The following is an 18,591-nucleotide window of genomic DNA, read 5'->3' on the forward strand; positions in this document are numbered from 1 at the left end:
ATATTTGCTCTTTGTGAAGAGTATTCCTCAAGCTCTGTCATTTAGAAAGACACAAAAAACATAGCAGGTTACAAAGTAGCGTTTTGCAGATAGGTTTTGAGGTTTTGATGTATGGTGTTGTCACTCGCCGGGGACTCAAATTCATGTTACGCCGCCCCCATCTAGCCAACTAACTAGCTGTGTGAGAGTAGGTCTGTTGCGGTGACCGTATTACCGGCACACCGGCAGTCATGGCCGTAGTTAAATTCAACGTGACCGTTGAGTCACAGTAATCTCCTCTTATGCACTCTGGCTTTGGTAGTATCCAACTTGTAGGGCTAATAAAATGTGTCTAATGTAGGGCTAATAAAATGTGTCTAATGTAGGGCTAATAAAATGTGTCTAACGTAGGGCTAATAAAATGTGTCTAATGTAGGGCTAATAAAATGTGTCTAATGTAGGGCTAATAAAATGTGTCTAATGTAGGGCTAATAAAATGTGTCTAACGTAGGGCTAATAAAATGTGTCTAATGTAGGGCTAATAAAATGTGTCTAACGTAGGGCTAATAAAATGTGTCTAATGTAGGGCTAACAAAATGTGTCTAACGTAGGGCTAATAAAATGTGTCTAATGTAGGGCTAACAAAATGTGTCTAACGTAGGGCTAATAAAATGTGTCTAATGTAGGGCTAACAAAATGTGTCTAACGTAGGGCTAATAACATGTGTCTAACGTAGGGCTAATAAAATGTGTCTAACGTAGGGCTAATAAAATGTGTCTAATGTAGGGCTAATAAAATGTGTCTAACGTAGGGCTAATAACATGTGTCTAATGTAGGGCTAACAAAATGTGTCTAATGTAGGGCTAACAAAATGTGTCTAATGTAGGGCTAATAAAATGTATTTAATGTTGGGCTCATCAGGCTCAGGTAGCATCAGGCTTGCATTTTAGATCAAAGCTCTAATCCAGTGGTTCTTAACCTGGGTTCGATCGAACCCCAGGGGTTCGGTGAGTCAGTCTCAGGGGTTCGGTGGAGGTCAAGACACACATCCGATTCATATGATTCGTGATGACATGCTCCGCTTGGCCATCATTGGCTGCAGGTGATCACGCTACATCGCTTGGCCTATCTGTGCTGCAGGGAATTTGGTGCGCTCAGTAGTCGACTTGTGACTGTCGTGATGGTACGTCTTGTGATTTCTTTCTTAATATTTTAATCCCTTCATACTTACTATGTCGAGCAAAAAAAGAAAGTGGTCGGACGAATATGTACAATATGGATTCACATGTATAACGGAACGTTATAAAACCAGCTGTGTTGAAGATGGTGAATATCATGCTGGGAAAAGAGGCTGAAGTTAAGTTATTCCAAATTCCTCCATCAGCGACAAAATAGAGGACATGAGAAAAGACATCTTGGCTCAAGTAGTTGCAGATCTGATTTCAAGCCCGGAAAAATTCAGCCTTCAACTCGACGAGACCACAGACGTTTCCAATCTAAGCCAGCTTGCTGTATTCGTGCGCTATGTGAAAGACGACGTGATAAAGGAAGATTTTTTTTATTTTGTAAGCCTCTTACAACAACAACCAAGGCAGCCGATGTGAAGAAACTTGTGGATGACTTCTTCAAAGACAACAATATTTTGTGGGATATGGTTTCTGCAGTTTGTTCAGACGGAACTCCAGTCATGCTGGGAAGAAAGTCTGGTTTTGGTGCGCTAGTGAAAGCCGATGCACTGTTACACATTGTATTCTGCACAGGCATGCGTTGGCAACAAAAACCTTGCCTCAAACTGGCAGAAGTATTAAAAATTGTGGAATGCGTGAACTATGTGCGAACTAGTGCTCTGAGGCATCGCATCTTCAGTGAGCTGTGTAAAGAAATGGGCTCTGAATTCGAGGTACTTCTGTACCATTCTAACGTTAGGTGGTTATCCCGGGGACAGGTGCTGAATCGTGTTTTTGCCGTGCGTGTGGAATTAGCCCTGCATTGTCATGCAGATTGCTTCAACAGTTCTGAGTTCATTCTCATTTTAGTGTACATGGCCAATATCTTCGCAGCTCTCAATAATCTCAATCCAAAGATGAAGGGCGGTGGAGTCAACATCATCGAAGCGGAGGAAAACCTAAAGGCTTTTCAAAAAAAGCTACCGTTATGGAAACGACGAACAGAGAACAATAACTTCGCAAACTTTCCCCTGCTGGATGACTGTGTAAGTAAGATCGAAGATGTATCTGGAATCAGAGACATTTCTGTACCTGCGGAACTGAAGCAAGCAATTGCCACGCACTTAGATGAGCTTGCAAAGTCTCTCGACGGATACTTCCCTACAAGAGAGTCATATCCAGCATGGGTGAGACAGCCGTTCACGTTTAGTGTTGAGACAACAGATGTCAATGATGAATACCTTGATGAAATCATTGAAATTCAGCAGAGCCAGGTTCAACAGCAACTCTTCAGAACAACAACGCTTTCAACGTTTTGGTGTCAACAAATGGTAGCGTACCCTGTTATTGCTAAGAAAGCTCTGGAGATTTTCATACCGTTTGTTACAACATATCTTTGCGAGCAATCCTCTTCGAGGATGCTGGACATAAAAACGAAGAAAAGGAACAGACTTTGTTGCGAAAATGACATGAGTGGAACTTGCCAAGGTGAAGCCGCGCATTTCTGAACTGGTCTCTGAAAGGCAACAGCAGAAGTCACACAGATTTGCAGTAAATAGTCATTATTATGTTTTTGTGTGAAAATCATGTTTTGATGATTTTGTTCTTTGAACAAATGTGATGTTGATGCACGGTTCATTTTGTGCACCAGCCAAATATATACCTATGTTTTGAATTTGAAAAAATAATTTAATTTTTCCAATTAAGAAGGGTTCGGTGAATGCGCATATGAAACTGGTGGGGTTCAGTACCTCCAACAAGGTTAAGAACCACTGCTCTAATCAAATCCAGACATAGGCCTATTTATATGCTTTATAATGCTTTTGAATTACATTTCTGGTTTTGGCAGGGAATACCGGGTTACCAAGGAGAAAAGTGATTTATTCTCGGGATGGAACATTGTAAAATACAGGGAAAATATTCAAATCCTAGTTGAAACTGAGTGTAAGACATGGTCATTGTAGATGTTATTTTGAGCCTAGCACAGTGAAATGGACAGCGCTTTCTAAGATGACGATTAATTCAAAACACCCATATGCATACATTAACGGTCAATTATTGTGAGAACGGCTGACTTTTACATGAACATATCCGGCTGACAAGATGTCATGACCACTACAGCCCTATGTAAGAATACTTGGTGCTATCTGGGATCCTTGGGACTTCCCTATGCTTAATCCCTACCCTAGCCATAACCCTTACCAAATCCGAATCTTGACCTATACCGTAACCATTTTCAAAATGTAAACTTCAAATGGGGGGTTAGGGACATCCCAAGGATCCCAATTAGCATGGACAGTTCACAGAGGCAATGCTTGGGGTGAGAGGCAGCGCTGCGTCAGCAGCAAATTTTGTGATTGATGTTTTTCCTTTCAAGTGACAACTACCAGAATTCAGTGGCTACAGCCCTGCAATCGATTATAACATAGCTAAATATCAATACACTGAAAATGTGTCTTCTGCGGTAGTTTTCCAGCTGGCTAGCATGAGGCAGCTCAATCTTCAGTGTCCAGGCAAAATATTTTGCTGGAATCAGTGCAGTTTATCCTCCTTTCACTAGAGTGACACACAGTTTTTCCTTGAAAAAATGGTGTCTTTCTGGTGCTCCTAAATTTTATGCGGTGCTTCTTTCGAATGGGACGTTAAACGGGTGTCCTGATTTTGTGGTCAATCAAAATCCCATGACACTTATCGTAAGAGTAGGGGTGTTAACCCCGGTGTGATGGCTAAATTCCCAACCTAGACCCATCATGGCTACCTTATCATTCTTAATTGGCATATATCACTCCTCACCTCTCAACCCGATAGTGGATGTGCAGTAGCATTCTGGCACAAAAATGATGGCTGTGCATCACCTGGTGGGTGGTGGATGAGTTCCCCCCTTACTATGTAAAGCGTTTTGAGTACCTCAGTTGGTAGAAAAGTGCTGGATAAATCCAATCAATTATTATAAATCAATTTTTTTGAACTTAACTTGCTAACCACTTTATCTATGTGGTTTCTTTCTTCACAGACTCCATGAAATTATGAAAAATACAGCGCTACACAGAACAAAAGCAGACAAATACTAAAGCTCACACTTCCAACAACTAAACAAGTTCAAGTCCAGCAGTCATTTGAAAGAGTAAGAACATTTCAGCGACACAACTCAAAGCCGAAATCCATTAACGCCAAGATAATGGAATTCATTGCCCTTGACAATCAACCGTTCTCTGTCGTGGATGATGTTGGCTTTCGCCAACTTGTCGAGCATGGTACGCACTACCGAGTACTGTATGCGCTATTTGTTGACGTTGCCCTACCGGAGTTACACAGTACTGTTGAAACACATCCATGAGCTACTTGCTATGGGCGTCACTGCCATCAGCTTCACGACTGACATTTGGACCAGCGATGTCAGCCTCATGAGCATGCCGGGTCTGACAGCACAGTGGGTCGACGAGGATTTCATACTGAGAAAAGGCCGTATTGCATTCTCAAGAATGTGCTGGTTCTCATACCGCTGCTGCCATTTCAATGGCATTTGAGAACATGTTTGAAACATGAACACACTCCTAACTCCATTCGAACAACTAACTAGAGAAATAAATGAATGAACTGCGTCTGCAGCAGACGTGATACCCTCCGTCATGGCATTGAAACGCTGACTCAGACGGTGTGGTTAAAACTTAGAAAAGTACTTTGAGGCTGTGAACATGCGATTCGGTGGCATTCTCTCTGAAGCTCTTTACTGTGTCTCCACCATGCTCGGTGCTCGGTGCAAGGACCGCTACTTCGATGCAGGCAAGAGACAGGGCTTACGTGAAAAGTTGCATATACAGCTGGACAAGATAGAAACAGACACAGTGACAGTGCGTACCGAGGAAGAGGCGCCACGGACAGACAGAGCTGAAACTTCACTGCTTGACACGTATGATGAACTCCTGGTTGAGAATGAAACGACTGAACAAATGAACAACAAAACAGCACAGCAAGTAAGTGAAAGAAACAGGTTTTGATGATGTTTTACTGGTAATAGGGACATATGTAAATGTGTGGACAGTGTGGTGTGTAACCTTTATTTAACTAGGCAAGTCAGTGAAGACGAAATTCTTATTTACAATGACGGCCTACCCCGGACGACGCTGGGCAAATTGCGTGCCGCACCAATGGGACTTGGTGATTTCCTGCATCCGACCAATCATGGTCGGATGTGATACAGCCTGGATTCGAACCAGGGACTGTAGTGACGCCTCTTGCACTGAGATGCCGTGTGTAATGCTTATCTTCCTTATTTTGCAAGAAAAACATTGGATATCGGTATTGGCCAAAAATGTTATATTGGTGGATCTCTTCATCAAACCCACTACAGCCTACTCCAGTTGTAAAGTGGTGCCATGAACTCAATATTAAAAGGTGGTGAGACATACATGATATACTCACAGAAAGCTGTGACTCCTCTCTGTAATAGAACAACAGCAGTGGCTTTGAAAACGGTCTCTTTCCAGCAATAGCATTTTGAGCAATGTTCATGTGCTTCTCAGAATGCATCTTTCCCCTCCTCCGTGTGCACAGTGGAGAGAGGGAGTGAGAGTCAGCAGACAACAGTGAAACAGGGACAGGCAGATACTTTTATAACAGGATTCAACTAAATGCATAGGCTATTACTGTTGACCAAATAATATTTTTTGAACAATTAGAGCTGACCCCAATTAGTCAAATGGTCGATTGCTTGGTCGATAGACAAAGAAAATCTTGGCCGACCAACAGCCTATCAGTAGCAAATATCTAAGAAAATAAATATGAAACAAGAGACACACATCTCAGTGAACTAATCCATTGCGGAGGCCGAGACTAATCCATTGCAGAGGCTGGGGGATGTCACAGTCCAAGAGGAAGAGGAGTGTGGCCAAGATGCACAATGCATGTCTCTCTCCAGAATGCGCTCTCTCCAACCAATTTATGCACATTCATAGTCTCATAACCTAATTTGTGAATGGTTTGCATTTGATTGTTCGTGTCAATCAATTCTCCATTACATACACACATAAGTATGTGGACACCCCTTCAAATGAGTGGATTCGGATTTTCAGCCACACCCCGTGCCTGAAAGATGTGTAAAATCGAGCACACAGCCATGCAATCTACATAGACCAACATTGGGAGTAGAATGGCCTTACTGAAGAGCTCAGTGACCATCATAGGATGCCACCTTTTCAACAAGTCAGTTTGTCAAATTTCTGCCCTGCTAGAGCTGCCTTGGTCAACTGTAAGTGCTGTTATTGTGAAGTGGAAACGTCAAGGAGCAACACTGGCTCAGCGGCAAAGTGGTAGGCCACACAAGCTCAGAGAACGGGACTGCCAAGTGCTGCTGTCACTGCAGAGTTCCAAACTGCCTCCGGAAGCAACATCAGCACAATAAGTGTTCGTCGGGAGCTTCATGAAATGGGTTTCCATGGCTGAGCAGCCACACTCAAGCCTAAGACCACCATGCGCAATGCAGAGTGGTGTAAAGCTAGCTGCCACTGGTGCAGTGGAAACGCGTTCTCTGGAGTGATGAATCACGCTTCCCCATCTGGCAGTCTGACCGACGAATCTGGGTTTGACGGATGCCAGAAGAATGCTACCTGCCCCAATACATAGTGCCACTGTAAATTGTAAAGTTTGGTGGTCTGGGGCTGTTTTCATGGTTCGGGCTAGGCCCCTTAGTTCCAGTGAAGGGAAATATTTTTTATTACTCCTTTTCCTCCCCAATTTCGTGACATCCAATTGGTAGTTACAGTCTTGCCCCATCGCTGCAACTCCCTGGTGGACTCGGGGGAGGCGAAGGTTGAGAGCCATGCGTCCTCCGAAACACAACCCAACCAAGCCGCACTGCTTCTTGACATAAAGCCTGCTTAACCCCGGAAGCCAGCCACACCAATGTGACGAAGTTAACACCGTACACCTGGCGACCGTGTAAGCGTGCATGCGGCTGGAGCGCAATGGGACAAGAACATTTCTGCCGGCCAAACCCTCCCCTAACTCGGACTACGCTGGGCCAATTGTGCGCCGCCGCCCCATGGGTCTTCCAACCGTGGCCGGGTCTGGAAAAACCCATTCATGAAAACCAATATCCTGGATCTACATTCGCCCAGCATTTTAGCGATCGATGTGACGTTTGGCGGCGCCTAATCAGTCAGTTCTGTACCTGCCTGGCTGAGTGGCAGTGTGGGTGGAATGAGCGAGCTCGCCTGGAAACCAGAGCGCGTAACAAGTGAGGAAATTAAACTCTGTAGTCTGCCTAGAAATTCAATTTGCAAGACCAATAGATTTCTCTTATATTTTTTATATTAACACATTTTCTGTTCTCCTCCCATTTCACTATACCGTTTACACCTTCTGTATCTTGTGAATGTGACAAATGTGTTTACCAGCTACCAATGTGAAGAATAACATGACCTGCACCAAAGTCCGATTAGGATATAGGCCCAGGACTAGATATTGTATTTTTACATGGAGTTTTCCTTATTGTAGGCTACTACTTTCACCACTTTTAGTCTTGAAATCTTTGGTCGTTTACTACACTACCTTACCCTGTTGAGCACATGGCCTCGCATGCGAATCTTTAAAGAGATGGGTGGGGCTAAGGCTTAAGAGGGTGTGAACAATGCTGAATAGGTGTAGACAAAGAAGAGCTCTCCAGTAGGTATACCTAAACATTTAAGGGCCATTTCCTCAAAAGTGGGATCACAAGTTTATCAACTTTCAAAGCAGAATTATTTTTCCCATTGTTCCTCAACTACTGTGTATGATGTACCATTTCGTAGCTCTGAACCTCTACCTTTATCCAAATGTCAAAAAAATATATATAATAATTTCAGATTTTGTCTACATGAGACCGAATCGAGGGGGTCGGTCACATTTATGAAGGCCACACGTATCCACTTTCAAAGTGAATGCCTTTGTTTACCTGTTTTGTGTCCTTTAATTTAACATTGGCAAATGATTCAGTAAAAAAAAAAACTGTGTGCCTTTTTAATGCATTTGCCTTGCTGTTAATAGATCGCAAAGCAGCATTAACTTAACTAAACTTTTAGAAATGACCAGTTCACCGTCTCACCCATAGCCTGTGCAAGTGCGCTGTTTAGCTCACATGTGCAGGCTGGGGGACATGAATTCTAGTGCGGATCGCTAAAATAATGATTATGATAACAAGTCAAAAATGACGTTCTGGTATGGTTTAAACTTGGAAGCCAAGCTCGAGTTATCAGTGTAGCCTGTTATCACCTAGACATGTTGAAATATCTTCACGCCTAGAATAAAAACCTCCAGGCCTCCATGATAATGGTTCATTTATTGAGAGAAAAAAATAAAAAATTATAGGGGGTAGTTTGGAAAAAACGAATCCCGCGTGGAATAAAACTAATCCTCTGGAATAATGGACAATCTGGGGTAATAATTACATAACCATTGATCTCTAGTAATACTAGTCCCCTGCAAAGTGGGCTTTATTCCTGTTAGCTCCTAGTAGAGCAAAGAAGCAGATGAACTCCAGATCAATCAGGCCTATGACTCAAAATGCACTGTGTGTGCTGGGGGCCGAAACGTACATCAGTTCAGTAATGGAACCACCCCCAACATCAACATATATGAAAATGGCACGTTTCTATGTTTTGTAATAAAAAATAGGAGGGGTTACCAATGACATCAACCAATTAGTTGGAAACATGCATCTTCCTCTCTGCTTTTTACTACCAAACATAGAAATAAACCATTATCACATATGTCGATGTTGTGGTGGTGCAGGAGATGATGAATATGAAGTTGAACCATTTTGAAATGTCCCCTTAAAGTTAGGCTGACGTCTGTGGCTAAGTGAATCCAGGACTTACAGAGACAAGTCAACACCACAGCAGGAGTGGATCCTGAGGTTGAGTGACACATTAGTTAAACCTAGAATCCTTCATTGAAACAACAACAAATGTTTGGGTAGATAGCTGAGGGATGGGCCTGGAGAAATGTAACCACTCAAAATTCATAGACAGAGCTATATATTTTTTTAAACAACATGGGGGGGGGATACATATAATTAATTTATATGTCCAAATAATAATTCTCTCTTTAATAATAGTAGTAGGCTATGCTCAGGCAAAAAACAAAAACTGTTATCGAAACGACACCCTTGTAGTTCCTTGTGGGGGAAAAGCCACAGGGTGCTATTTCAGATGCATGCAAAGCCTAACCATGTCTGGAACATGTAAGTGGGCGTGGAAGAGATGGGTTTATTTTCCTGACAAAAACCAATGCGTGTTAATGGGATGAGGACACTGGTCCTCTGCTTCAATGTCCTGCAGGATACTTCAACACGGCGTCACGATGTAGTGATGGGTCATGGCCACTGCCTTTTAAACAACAAGGCATGTGTGTGTGTGTGTGTGTGTGTGTGTGTGTGTGTGTGTGTGTGTGTGTGTGTGTGTGTGTGTGTGTGTGTGTGTGTGTGTGTGTGTGTGTGTGTGTGTGTGTGTGTGTGTGTGTGTGTGTGTGTGTGTGTGTGTGTGTGTGTGTGTGTGTGTGTGTGTGTGTGTGTGTCAGCTGAGACTCATCCTGTCCATAGATTGAGAGGTAGAGAGATGGGCATGTGTATGATGGCAGGCAAAACCAATTACACACATAATCTCATGGGAAAAGAACATTATGGTTGACGGGAATGAGAACAAGGAGCCGAGAACAGATAACCACATTTAACCACCCTGGAAGATGTCTAACTAACAACCCTTTAGAACTATGTGATAAAGTCATAAAATGCTTAAAAACATTACATCATGGTATTTGTATGGAGAATAATGTATGGGGTGGACACACTAACCTACTCCTCTCTCTTCCGCCTCTGCCGAGTCACTACGCCCCACAGCACTCTGGGTAGTAGTGTGTCTTGTGCACACTAACAGACTTCTTAAACTGGTACTGTAACTAGAATGACCCTCCCCAGTGTTTCTGTGTGGTCACAGCTGGACGACTGGGCTTAGGTCCTTGTGTTGTTTTAAAAGACTCCTCAATAACAGCTGGATCACAAGTAGAAAATACTAGTCCTTGTGTGGCAGGCATATTCATGTGTGTGTGGCGTGCATGGATGTGTGTACAGTAAGTGATAGGAGGTTCGTTTCCAGGAGAGTGGCGGGCTGCAACGTGGTGCTGCTGAACCGTGACTAACAGCCAACTGTGAAGAACTACTGCCTGTCTGCCTGGGAGCTCCAACTGTGAAGAACTACTGCCTGTCTGCCTGGGAGCTCCAACTGTGCCAGAGAATAGCAGCTCTCTCACAGGAGGAATACAAGTGTGTGTGTGTGTGTGTGTCAGAGCGTGAGAGTGAAACAGCAGGGCCAGAAGGCATGAGCCCCGTGCAGAAGACACGGCTCTTCAAAATGAACAGCACAGTGGCAGCAGCACTACATCAGCAACATTGTAGGCTGTTATAGCACAATGGTCTGAACGCCGGAGAGTCAAGAGACACATTTCATCAGAGTTAACATGGAACATATCTTTGAGCACCTCTGCAAAAGAGGGCTATCAAATACTAGGAAGATAGAGAAAATAGTCTACATATGGCATTGATCATTGTTCATTTTAGCTCCTAGTAGAGCAAAGAGCCTATGAACTAAAGATCAATTAAGCTTATGGCTCAGAATGCACTGTGTGGGCTGGGGGCCGATACTTTACATTGCATCACAACAGTTACCGTTAAGGTTAGGCTACAGGTTCCATGACAAGTTCAGCAGGTCTGTGGCGAACTGAATCCCGGACTTGCAGAGACAAGTCAACACCACAGCAGGAATGGACCCTGAGGTTCGAGTGACACATTGATTGATTAATAATAGTAGTTGGACTTGTTCAGCCAGACAAAGGCTTCATCTGAAATAGCACTCTAGCAGTGCACTATAGGGAATAGGCAACAGGGTGCCATTTCAGACACATCCACAGTGAAACAATTTGTGGACCATGTAAGAGGATGTGGAAGAGATTGGTTCAACGTTTGGTCTATTTTAGGGTCTGAGACCAAAGCTTGTTAAATGGGATGAGGACACTGGTTCTCTGATTCAATTTCCTGTTGAATCCTTATTCAGTAAATATAGCATCAAGGTTTAGTTATGGGTCATGGCCACTAACTTCTTAGCCAAGGCATGTGTGTGTGACGGTTTGCGTGTTTTTGTGATTGTGTGTGTTGCGTCGCAGCTGAGATCCTGTCTATAGATTGAGTGGTGGAGAGATACGCATGTGTATGATGGCAGGCAAAACCAAATTACACACATAATCGCATGGGAAAATAAGATTATGGTTGAAGTGAATGAGAACAAGGAGTCGAGAGCAGATCAACATGTTTTCGGGCGGTTAAATGTGGTTTGGGTTGGGAGTGGGGAGGATTTCTCTACTAATCAAAAATGGATGACAGGGTGTATGAAGTGAGGGTTGGACGGGAAGTTATCAAATCATTACGTTGGATGGATTACAGTTAGGGAGGTTACGGCTGGATGGACACACTTCCATGTCATTTCCAATGATAGATTTTAGCCACAACTGACAACCCTTTAGCACTATGTGGTAAAGTAATCAAAATGCTTAAAAACATTACATCATGATTCATTACATAAGCAACTTATCCTTTTAAGGTCTTCCCATCTAATTCCGTCCTCGTCTCCCACCTCATTCTATCTTCGTCTCCCACCACATTCTATCTTCGTCTCCCACCTCATTCTATCTTCGTCTCCCACCTCATTCTATCTTCGTCTCCCACCTCATTCTATCTTCGTCTCCCACCTCATTCTATCTTCGTCTCCCACCTCATTCTATCTTCGTCTCCCACCTCATTCTATCCTCGTCTCCCACCTCATTCTATCCTCGTCTCCCACCTCATTCTATCCTCGTCTCCCACCTCATTCTATCCTCGTCTCCCACCTCATTCTATCCTCGTCTCCCACCTCATTCTATCTTCGTCTCCCACCTCATTCTATCTTCGTCTCCCACCTCATTCTATCTTCGTCTCCCACCTCATTCTATCTTCGTCTCCCACCACATTCTATCCTCGTCTCCCACCACATTCTATCCTCGTCTCCCACCTCATTCTATCCTCGTCTCCCACCACATTCTATCCTCGTCTCCCACCTCATTCTATCCTCGTCTCCCACCTCATTCTATCTTCGTCTCCCACCTCATTCTATCTTCGTCTCCCACCTGATTCTATCCTCGTCTCCCACCACATTCTATCCTCGTCTCCCACCACATTCTATCCTCGTCTCCCACCACATTCTATCCTCGTCTCCCATCTCACTATATGCCCGTCTCCCATCTCATTATATCCTCGTCTCCCATCTCTGAGAGTGTTTAAGTCTCTGTAGCTTCACATCCCGCCTTAACCACTAACCCCGCCATTGACTCTGAATGGGAAGACATCCCAAAGGGGCCTCTAATCTGCTGTAAATGGGCCAGGTAGTGTGCGCGAGCGTGTGTGTCAGACACCACAGAGTAGACTAGGCATAAAACTATGAGCTCATCCACCCCCAACAGGCATTGCCATGGTAGCACAGCTCCAGGTAACACACTTGATACACCTGCCTCCTGTCCTCTGCGTGTTCCGACTGTCCGCCCAACTGACTCAAACCACGCCCATTTCAGAGGCAGGTGGATATTCAAGTGTGTGTGATACTGTGAGAGAATTCTTCAAAATAGTTGTAGAGAATAGTGATAATCTTACAGGAAATGAATACAATTATTTTGTCATCTTTCTACAATGTTTACCTTCATATATTATTTTTTTCATTCGACCACAGAACAAACACTGGGCTCTTTTACACTGAGTGAACCAGCCTCTCTAAACGTAATCTGTGTAACCTGATCTGTAGTAGATTCAAATAAGAGGATTGTTTAAAGAGAGAGGCCTTATTCCCTAGTCATGTATACCCTCATCGCCAAAGAGTAGACAGGGGACTGAGAGTGGGTGACACACAAACACACTCAAAATCATATTTACAGCCCTGACTGAACAACCCAAACACAATTTCAATGTTTACTTCCCTTCAATAAATAATACCCCTCCTACCGTGCAATGTACACAATCCATAGCAGTTATGAAAAAGCCCATCTGGGATATAGACGTCTGATTTGAGCTTTACTCTGCTGAAGTAGTGCAACTAACGTCCTGCACCTTTGAAGATAAAATCAGACACGCAGTCACACGATCTGCCCTGAAGTGAAACAAATAGGCTAACAGTGGGAAAACCAACACCGAACATGTCTAACGACACAGTGACAAACTGCTGTAAAAGTGCTTAAATGGATAGTTTGGGATGCATCTACTTTCCCAGAGACAGATGAACTTGTGGATAACATTATGAAGAAAGTTAGAAGTAGTTTCGTGGGCCAATGCTAACTAGCGTTAGAGCAATGACTAGAAGTCTATGGGAACAGCTTAGCGCAATGGCGAAGTCTACAGTCTTCGAGTCATTGCGCTGAAGCTAGTTAGCAACTTCCTTCAAACTGCCCGCAGAGACATGAAAATGGTATCCACAAGTTCATCTGACTGGGGAAGTGGACAAAGGGCTTCACTGCCAAAATCCTGAACTATCCCAATAAAAAAAGACTACTGTTATCTAATTATACCCATTGGATAAGATCCTGAGGCCCCATCCCTCCATACTCAATGTGGAAAAACGAGGAGTCAGTGAAAGAATGGAGACGGGGAGAGCAGCTGGTGCATGACCACGTTCCATCAGAGGCTCCATTGCCTGTAAGTGGACAGACGCGCGCACGCACACACACACACACACACACACACACACACACACACACACACACACACACACACACACACACACACACACACACACACACACACACACACACACACACACACACACACACACACACACACACACACACACACGCACACACACGCACACACACACAGAGAGGCAAAGTCTGGCCACTGTGTATGGCATAAGAGGAGAGGAAAGGAAAGTGGAGAGGTGATGTCATGGCAGGGTGTGAACTGTGGATGAGGTTGAGACTGGGGAGGGAGGGGCTGCAACAGAGGGGCGAGGTCATGAGGACGGCAGGATGTTCGCACAGGGGATGGCAGGGAGCGACATAAGACAAAATACGCAGGGGCACGTGTATGGACATTGGACACACATGCACACACAAAACTAGGGCTTCCCTATACAAATCAGATGGCCCAAATAGGCAAACACATCTACACAAACGACACACACACACATCTACCCAAACACACACTCACACGTGAAAGCATGTCAACACAAAAGTGAGTACTCCACCTCGACCTGTGGGCCACTGACAAACACACAAACTCCCACACAAAACAAACAGACACAGCCATGATGCCACACCATGGGGCATTGCTTTAACCTATTTGTGAAGGTGTGGCCAACCAGGACAGGATGGGGAAACACAGTGTATTGGTGAATGTGATCTGGGGCTGCAGTCAGGACAATGGGGGCCGTTGTGCTGCTATGGAACCTCATCATCAGCATAATGCCCTTTACAGCCCCCCCACCACCATCACACTGTGCTACCGGGAGTGGAACACAGACAGCCAGCATGGACACCGCATGGAGACACTGTCTGACAGTGGCCAGTAAGAAAACAGTGCATGGACTGTGTTGACCAGCAAGAGCCAAGATCAAAGATAGCCAATAGGGACATCAGATGGGGGCAGTCAGTGACAGCCAGTAAGGACACAGTTCTGTGCGTGGGAATGTATAATATAATATAATAATAATAACAATAGAATGTCTCAGTTAACAAGAAAAGTTCTGCGGATAAGAGTCAACAAGGAAATAAGGCCTATTCCTCTTAAATACACAATAAAAATAATCAAAGAAGTAGCTTTGTCAACTCAATTGTGAACAGCATGGCTCTCATTGTCTCTGGTAGCATGCTGTTTATTTAACTAGGCAAGTCAGTAAAGAACAAATTCTTATGTTACAATGCATTAGCTAGTGTGAGTCTGCCTACATGGACACAGGGCCTTGGCTTGCTGAAAAAGCTTGAGATATGTGCATAGCAGTCTCATTACGTCATGCAGCTGTTTAAGTGAACGATCCGTATGCATTACCCTGAGTGTCGGTCTTTAGTGCGTGTGCGTGTGCGTGCGTGCGTGCGTGCGTGTGTGTGAACATGCAAAACTGAAAAAAAGTATAGATGAATGTATGTTCAGGGATATTTAATCCAACATTCTCCCTTCTAAAACATCTGCTCTCACTAGCAAACATCCCTGTGCCCTGCTCCATCCTGGTTCCCCCTGACCTTTAGGAGGAAGTGTGACGCTGTTTAGGTTCAGATTCGGCTTATTTTGTATCAGTCTTCCTGTGTGTGTGGGAAACAAAAAGGTGCTAAAAGAAGCTAAACCTCCCCACCACTGAAGACATTGGAGTCTGATTATGACAGACTTGATCAACTGCCAGGCCAGCAGAGGCCTTCAGTTTGAGTCACCAGACCAGACCAGTGTACGTGTTGGCTGAGGGGATAATGGCTCCCTGTCTGTGCCTCCAAACCAGAGTTCCCACTTCGTCACTGTGGCTTGAGTCAGTCCCCCAAGCTTGCCCTCTCTCAGCTGTGCCCTCCTCCATTGTGTGTGAACCTGCAGAGGCTATGAAGACGGGGAAAACCCGACCCCGAGAGAGAGAGGTGACTACCTCCTGCCTGGTACTGCTTTCTAGTATTATCTTGTACTGTCGCTATACAAATAATTGGCTACGGTGCAAAGTATGGAATCGTAAGCCAGTTAGGCCTATTTGGGGGAAGACGATTTAAGTTCCAACAAATGAGAGAAATTGGAATAGGTTTGAAAACGTGAATGAATAAATCAGCCCTGATAACAGAGTGTGAAAAAAAGATGCTCAATAGTACAGCAAACCCATGTGGCAAGCAGTGTGACTCGATGACATCACCAAGACTAGTTAGTAAAGGGTGAAATAACAGAGCTTTATCAACAGTCAGATGGGAAAGCAGCACTTAAACAGGAAGCTTTATTCAACACACTTCAGAGTTGGGTTCATGACTGGCTGACACGCACGAGGTAAATGCTGGGGTAAAAAGAGGGCCGACTGCTTACTTGTCACTAAACTAGAGCAGAGGCAAGAGGAACTTAGTGTCTTCGTGAGTGGTGGTGACACCTGTGCTGAGTTGTTCATAACCCCCACTGTAAAGAACATCAGTCTTGATGTTCAAATACAGAAATCATTGCACCAACTCTGTCAAATCCTGCATCAGGATACAGTCAAGTAAAGTAGTCTAAATGACTAAATTACCCCCAGCTCAATGTCAGTCACTTTAGTGGTGTGAATTTCCTTTTCGTATTTCACATTATCCTTAATATTCTTCAAAGTCCTTGTTATAGTCGAAGCGCATTACTCAAACTGTCAGAAATGAGTTAGCAATAACGTGTTGCCACAAACATGCCCCCCCCCCCCCTCTTGAAAAGGGTCCATTCCAAAAGGGTTGGGAACCTTGTGACTGCTATTGGTTCTTCTCAGACTCAAGATGGTTCTGAGAACTGGTGAGGTCCACTGGGATGTGTGTGTATTTATGTGTTTGTGTGTTTAAGTGTTGGTCAAACACCCGCCCATTGTGCTCGCCCGGCCAGGAGCTCCTCGCATATGCATTTGGCTGCAATCAGGAACCAATGAGGAAACATGCCAAGGTTACAATGCAGGACACCACAAGTGTATCGACAAAATACAGAGCACAAAGAGCGTACTGCATCGTCGTAAATCCAGATAAATTATTATTTAGCAATAGAAAATAAAACACCGCATTGAGTTTCCATTGATGTCTAATGGTAGATACCCCAGCTATTGATAACGTACATTATAGCACCGTTGTCATTACACTGTAACAGCAACGTAACAACTTACTTGTATCGAGTCATTCGCCATCGTTGTTCTTTGTGTCGTGTTCCAGTGATGATGCCGTTCTAGACCAGACCAACTGGACATATGCGATTGTCCGGAGTACTCAAAATTAATTTAGGCAGCTAGATTATCAATTCATCCAATTGTCGCTCAAATGTGTGCTCTGTACAAAAACCTCACCACTATATTGTCTGAGATAAAGGAACTTTTAAAAACAATTCTCAACCAATGGTCAAAAATAATCCCATTGTTGTGTCGCCTCAACTGCCTCAAAGAAGCTGGTGATCCCAAAATGTTTTTCTAGTTGTTCCGACTAATGGTTCGTTCAACAAATACACAATGTTCCCGGGTGAGAGTCTTTAAAAATATCAATACAATAAAAGCTTAAAACAAAACTGTTTGATTCAGCTCATTGTTCTTTTCTTTGAAGGCTAGCTATCAACAGCTAGAGCACAAGGGGAACAGACGGCACGACTCCCTCCCTATCCGCGTAACACTCCGAAGAGGGATAGAGATCCATTGCTAACATAAAACGCTACAGAGGCAGAAAAACTGTCGAGCCCCGTCTTCGTAGTAACATCCGTGAAACACGCGTCAGTCTCCCAAGTATCACATGCAACAAAAGCCTTCTTTCAAACGAGACGCCCTTACGCTTCCCTCGAGCAAAGTACCGAATGACCGAAGGGTGTCACCGGTAAAAGCGTTGTTGTTTGCTCTTCGTTCGGTTTTGGAGGGCAGAGGAATATCGCCTTGTCTGTCCGCGTATTGCCGACGATGGCTTGAGCGAGATGCTACACTTTTTTTCTGATGGAGCTGCGCGCGGATGCGCTGGCACAAAGTGTACGGTAGGTAGCATGAGCGCGCCCAAGGTATCATGTGACCATGTCCAGACCATGGATTTGTCATTTCCAACTTCTCCGAATGAACACTGTTGCTTATCTTTCCCCTATCAAAACAACTGTTACTGGTATTACTCTGTAGCTCAGTTGGTAGAGCATGGCGCTTGTAACGCCAGGGTAGTGGGTTCGATCCCCGTGACCACCCATACGTAGAATGTATGCACACATGACTGTAAGTCGCTTTGGATAAAAGCGTCTGCTAAATGGCATATATTATTATTATTATATATTATAATAATGTGCTCATGTAATCACAACCAGAAGATAAATGGAGTACAGTTACAGTAGAATCAAAAGTATATGACTGTAAAGTATTTAATATCACAAATCTACAAGGTAAACTCATTATCTAATATTGAAACAAACCTAAATATATAGTGGATATATACTAGCCTACATTAAGCAAATGCCATAATGGGGCACCAACAAGCCATTAGGTCAATATGCGTGTGTGTGTGTGTGTGTGTGTGTGTGTGTGTGTGTGTGTGTGTGTGTGTGTGTGTGTGTGTGTGTGTGTGTGTGTGTGTGTGTGTGTGTGTGTGTGTGTGTGTGTGTGTGTGTGTGTGTGTGTGTGTGTGTGTGTGTGTGTGTGTGTGTGTGTGTGTGTGAGAGATGCACTCTACTGGGCAGCAGGTAGCCTAGAGGTTAAGAGTGATGGGCCAG

General features: G+C 44.1%; 1 protein-coding gene across 1 annotated transcript in view; it reads right to left on the reverse strand.

Moving 5' to 3' along the window:
- LOC124003543 (serine/threonine-protein kinase N1-like) overlaps positions 1–17,851 on the reverse strand; it is a 67,718-nt gene extending 49,867 nt beyond the window's left edge. Inside the window, exon 1 of the mRNA XM_046311874.1 lies at positions 17,033–17,851. Coding sequence (XP_046167830.1) covers positions 17,033–17,113 — 81 coding nt within the window. The 5' untranslated portion in view covers positions 17,114–17,851. The remainder of the gene's footprint in view (positions 1–17,032) is intronic.
- Positions 17,852–18,591: the final 740 nt, after the last annotated feature.

The sequence above is a fragment of the Oncorhynchus gorbuscha genome, linkage group LG18 (assembly GCF_021184085.1).
Source record: "Oncorhynchus gorbuscha isolate QuinsamMale2020 ecotype Even-year linkage group LG18, OgorEven_v1.0, whole genome shotgun sequence".
Lineage (NCBI taxonomy): Eukaryota > Metazoa > Chordata > Actinopteri > Salmoniformes > Salmonidae > Oncorhynchus > Oncorhynchus gorbuscha.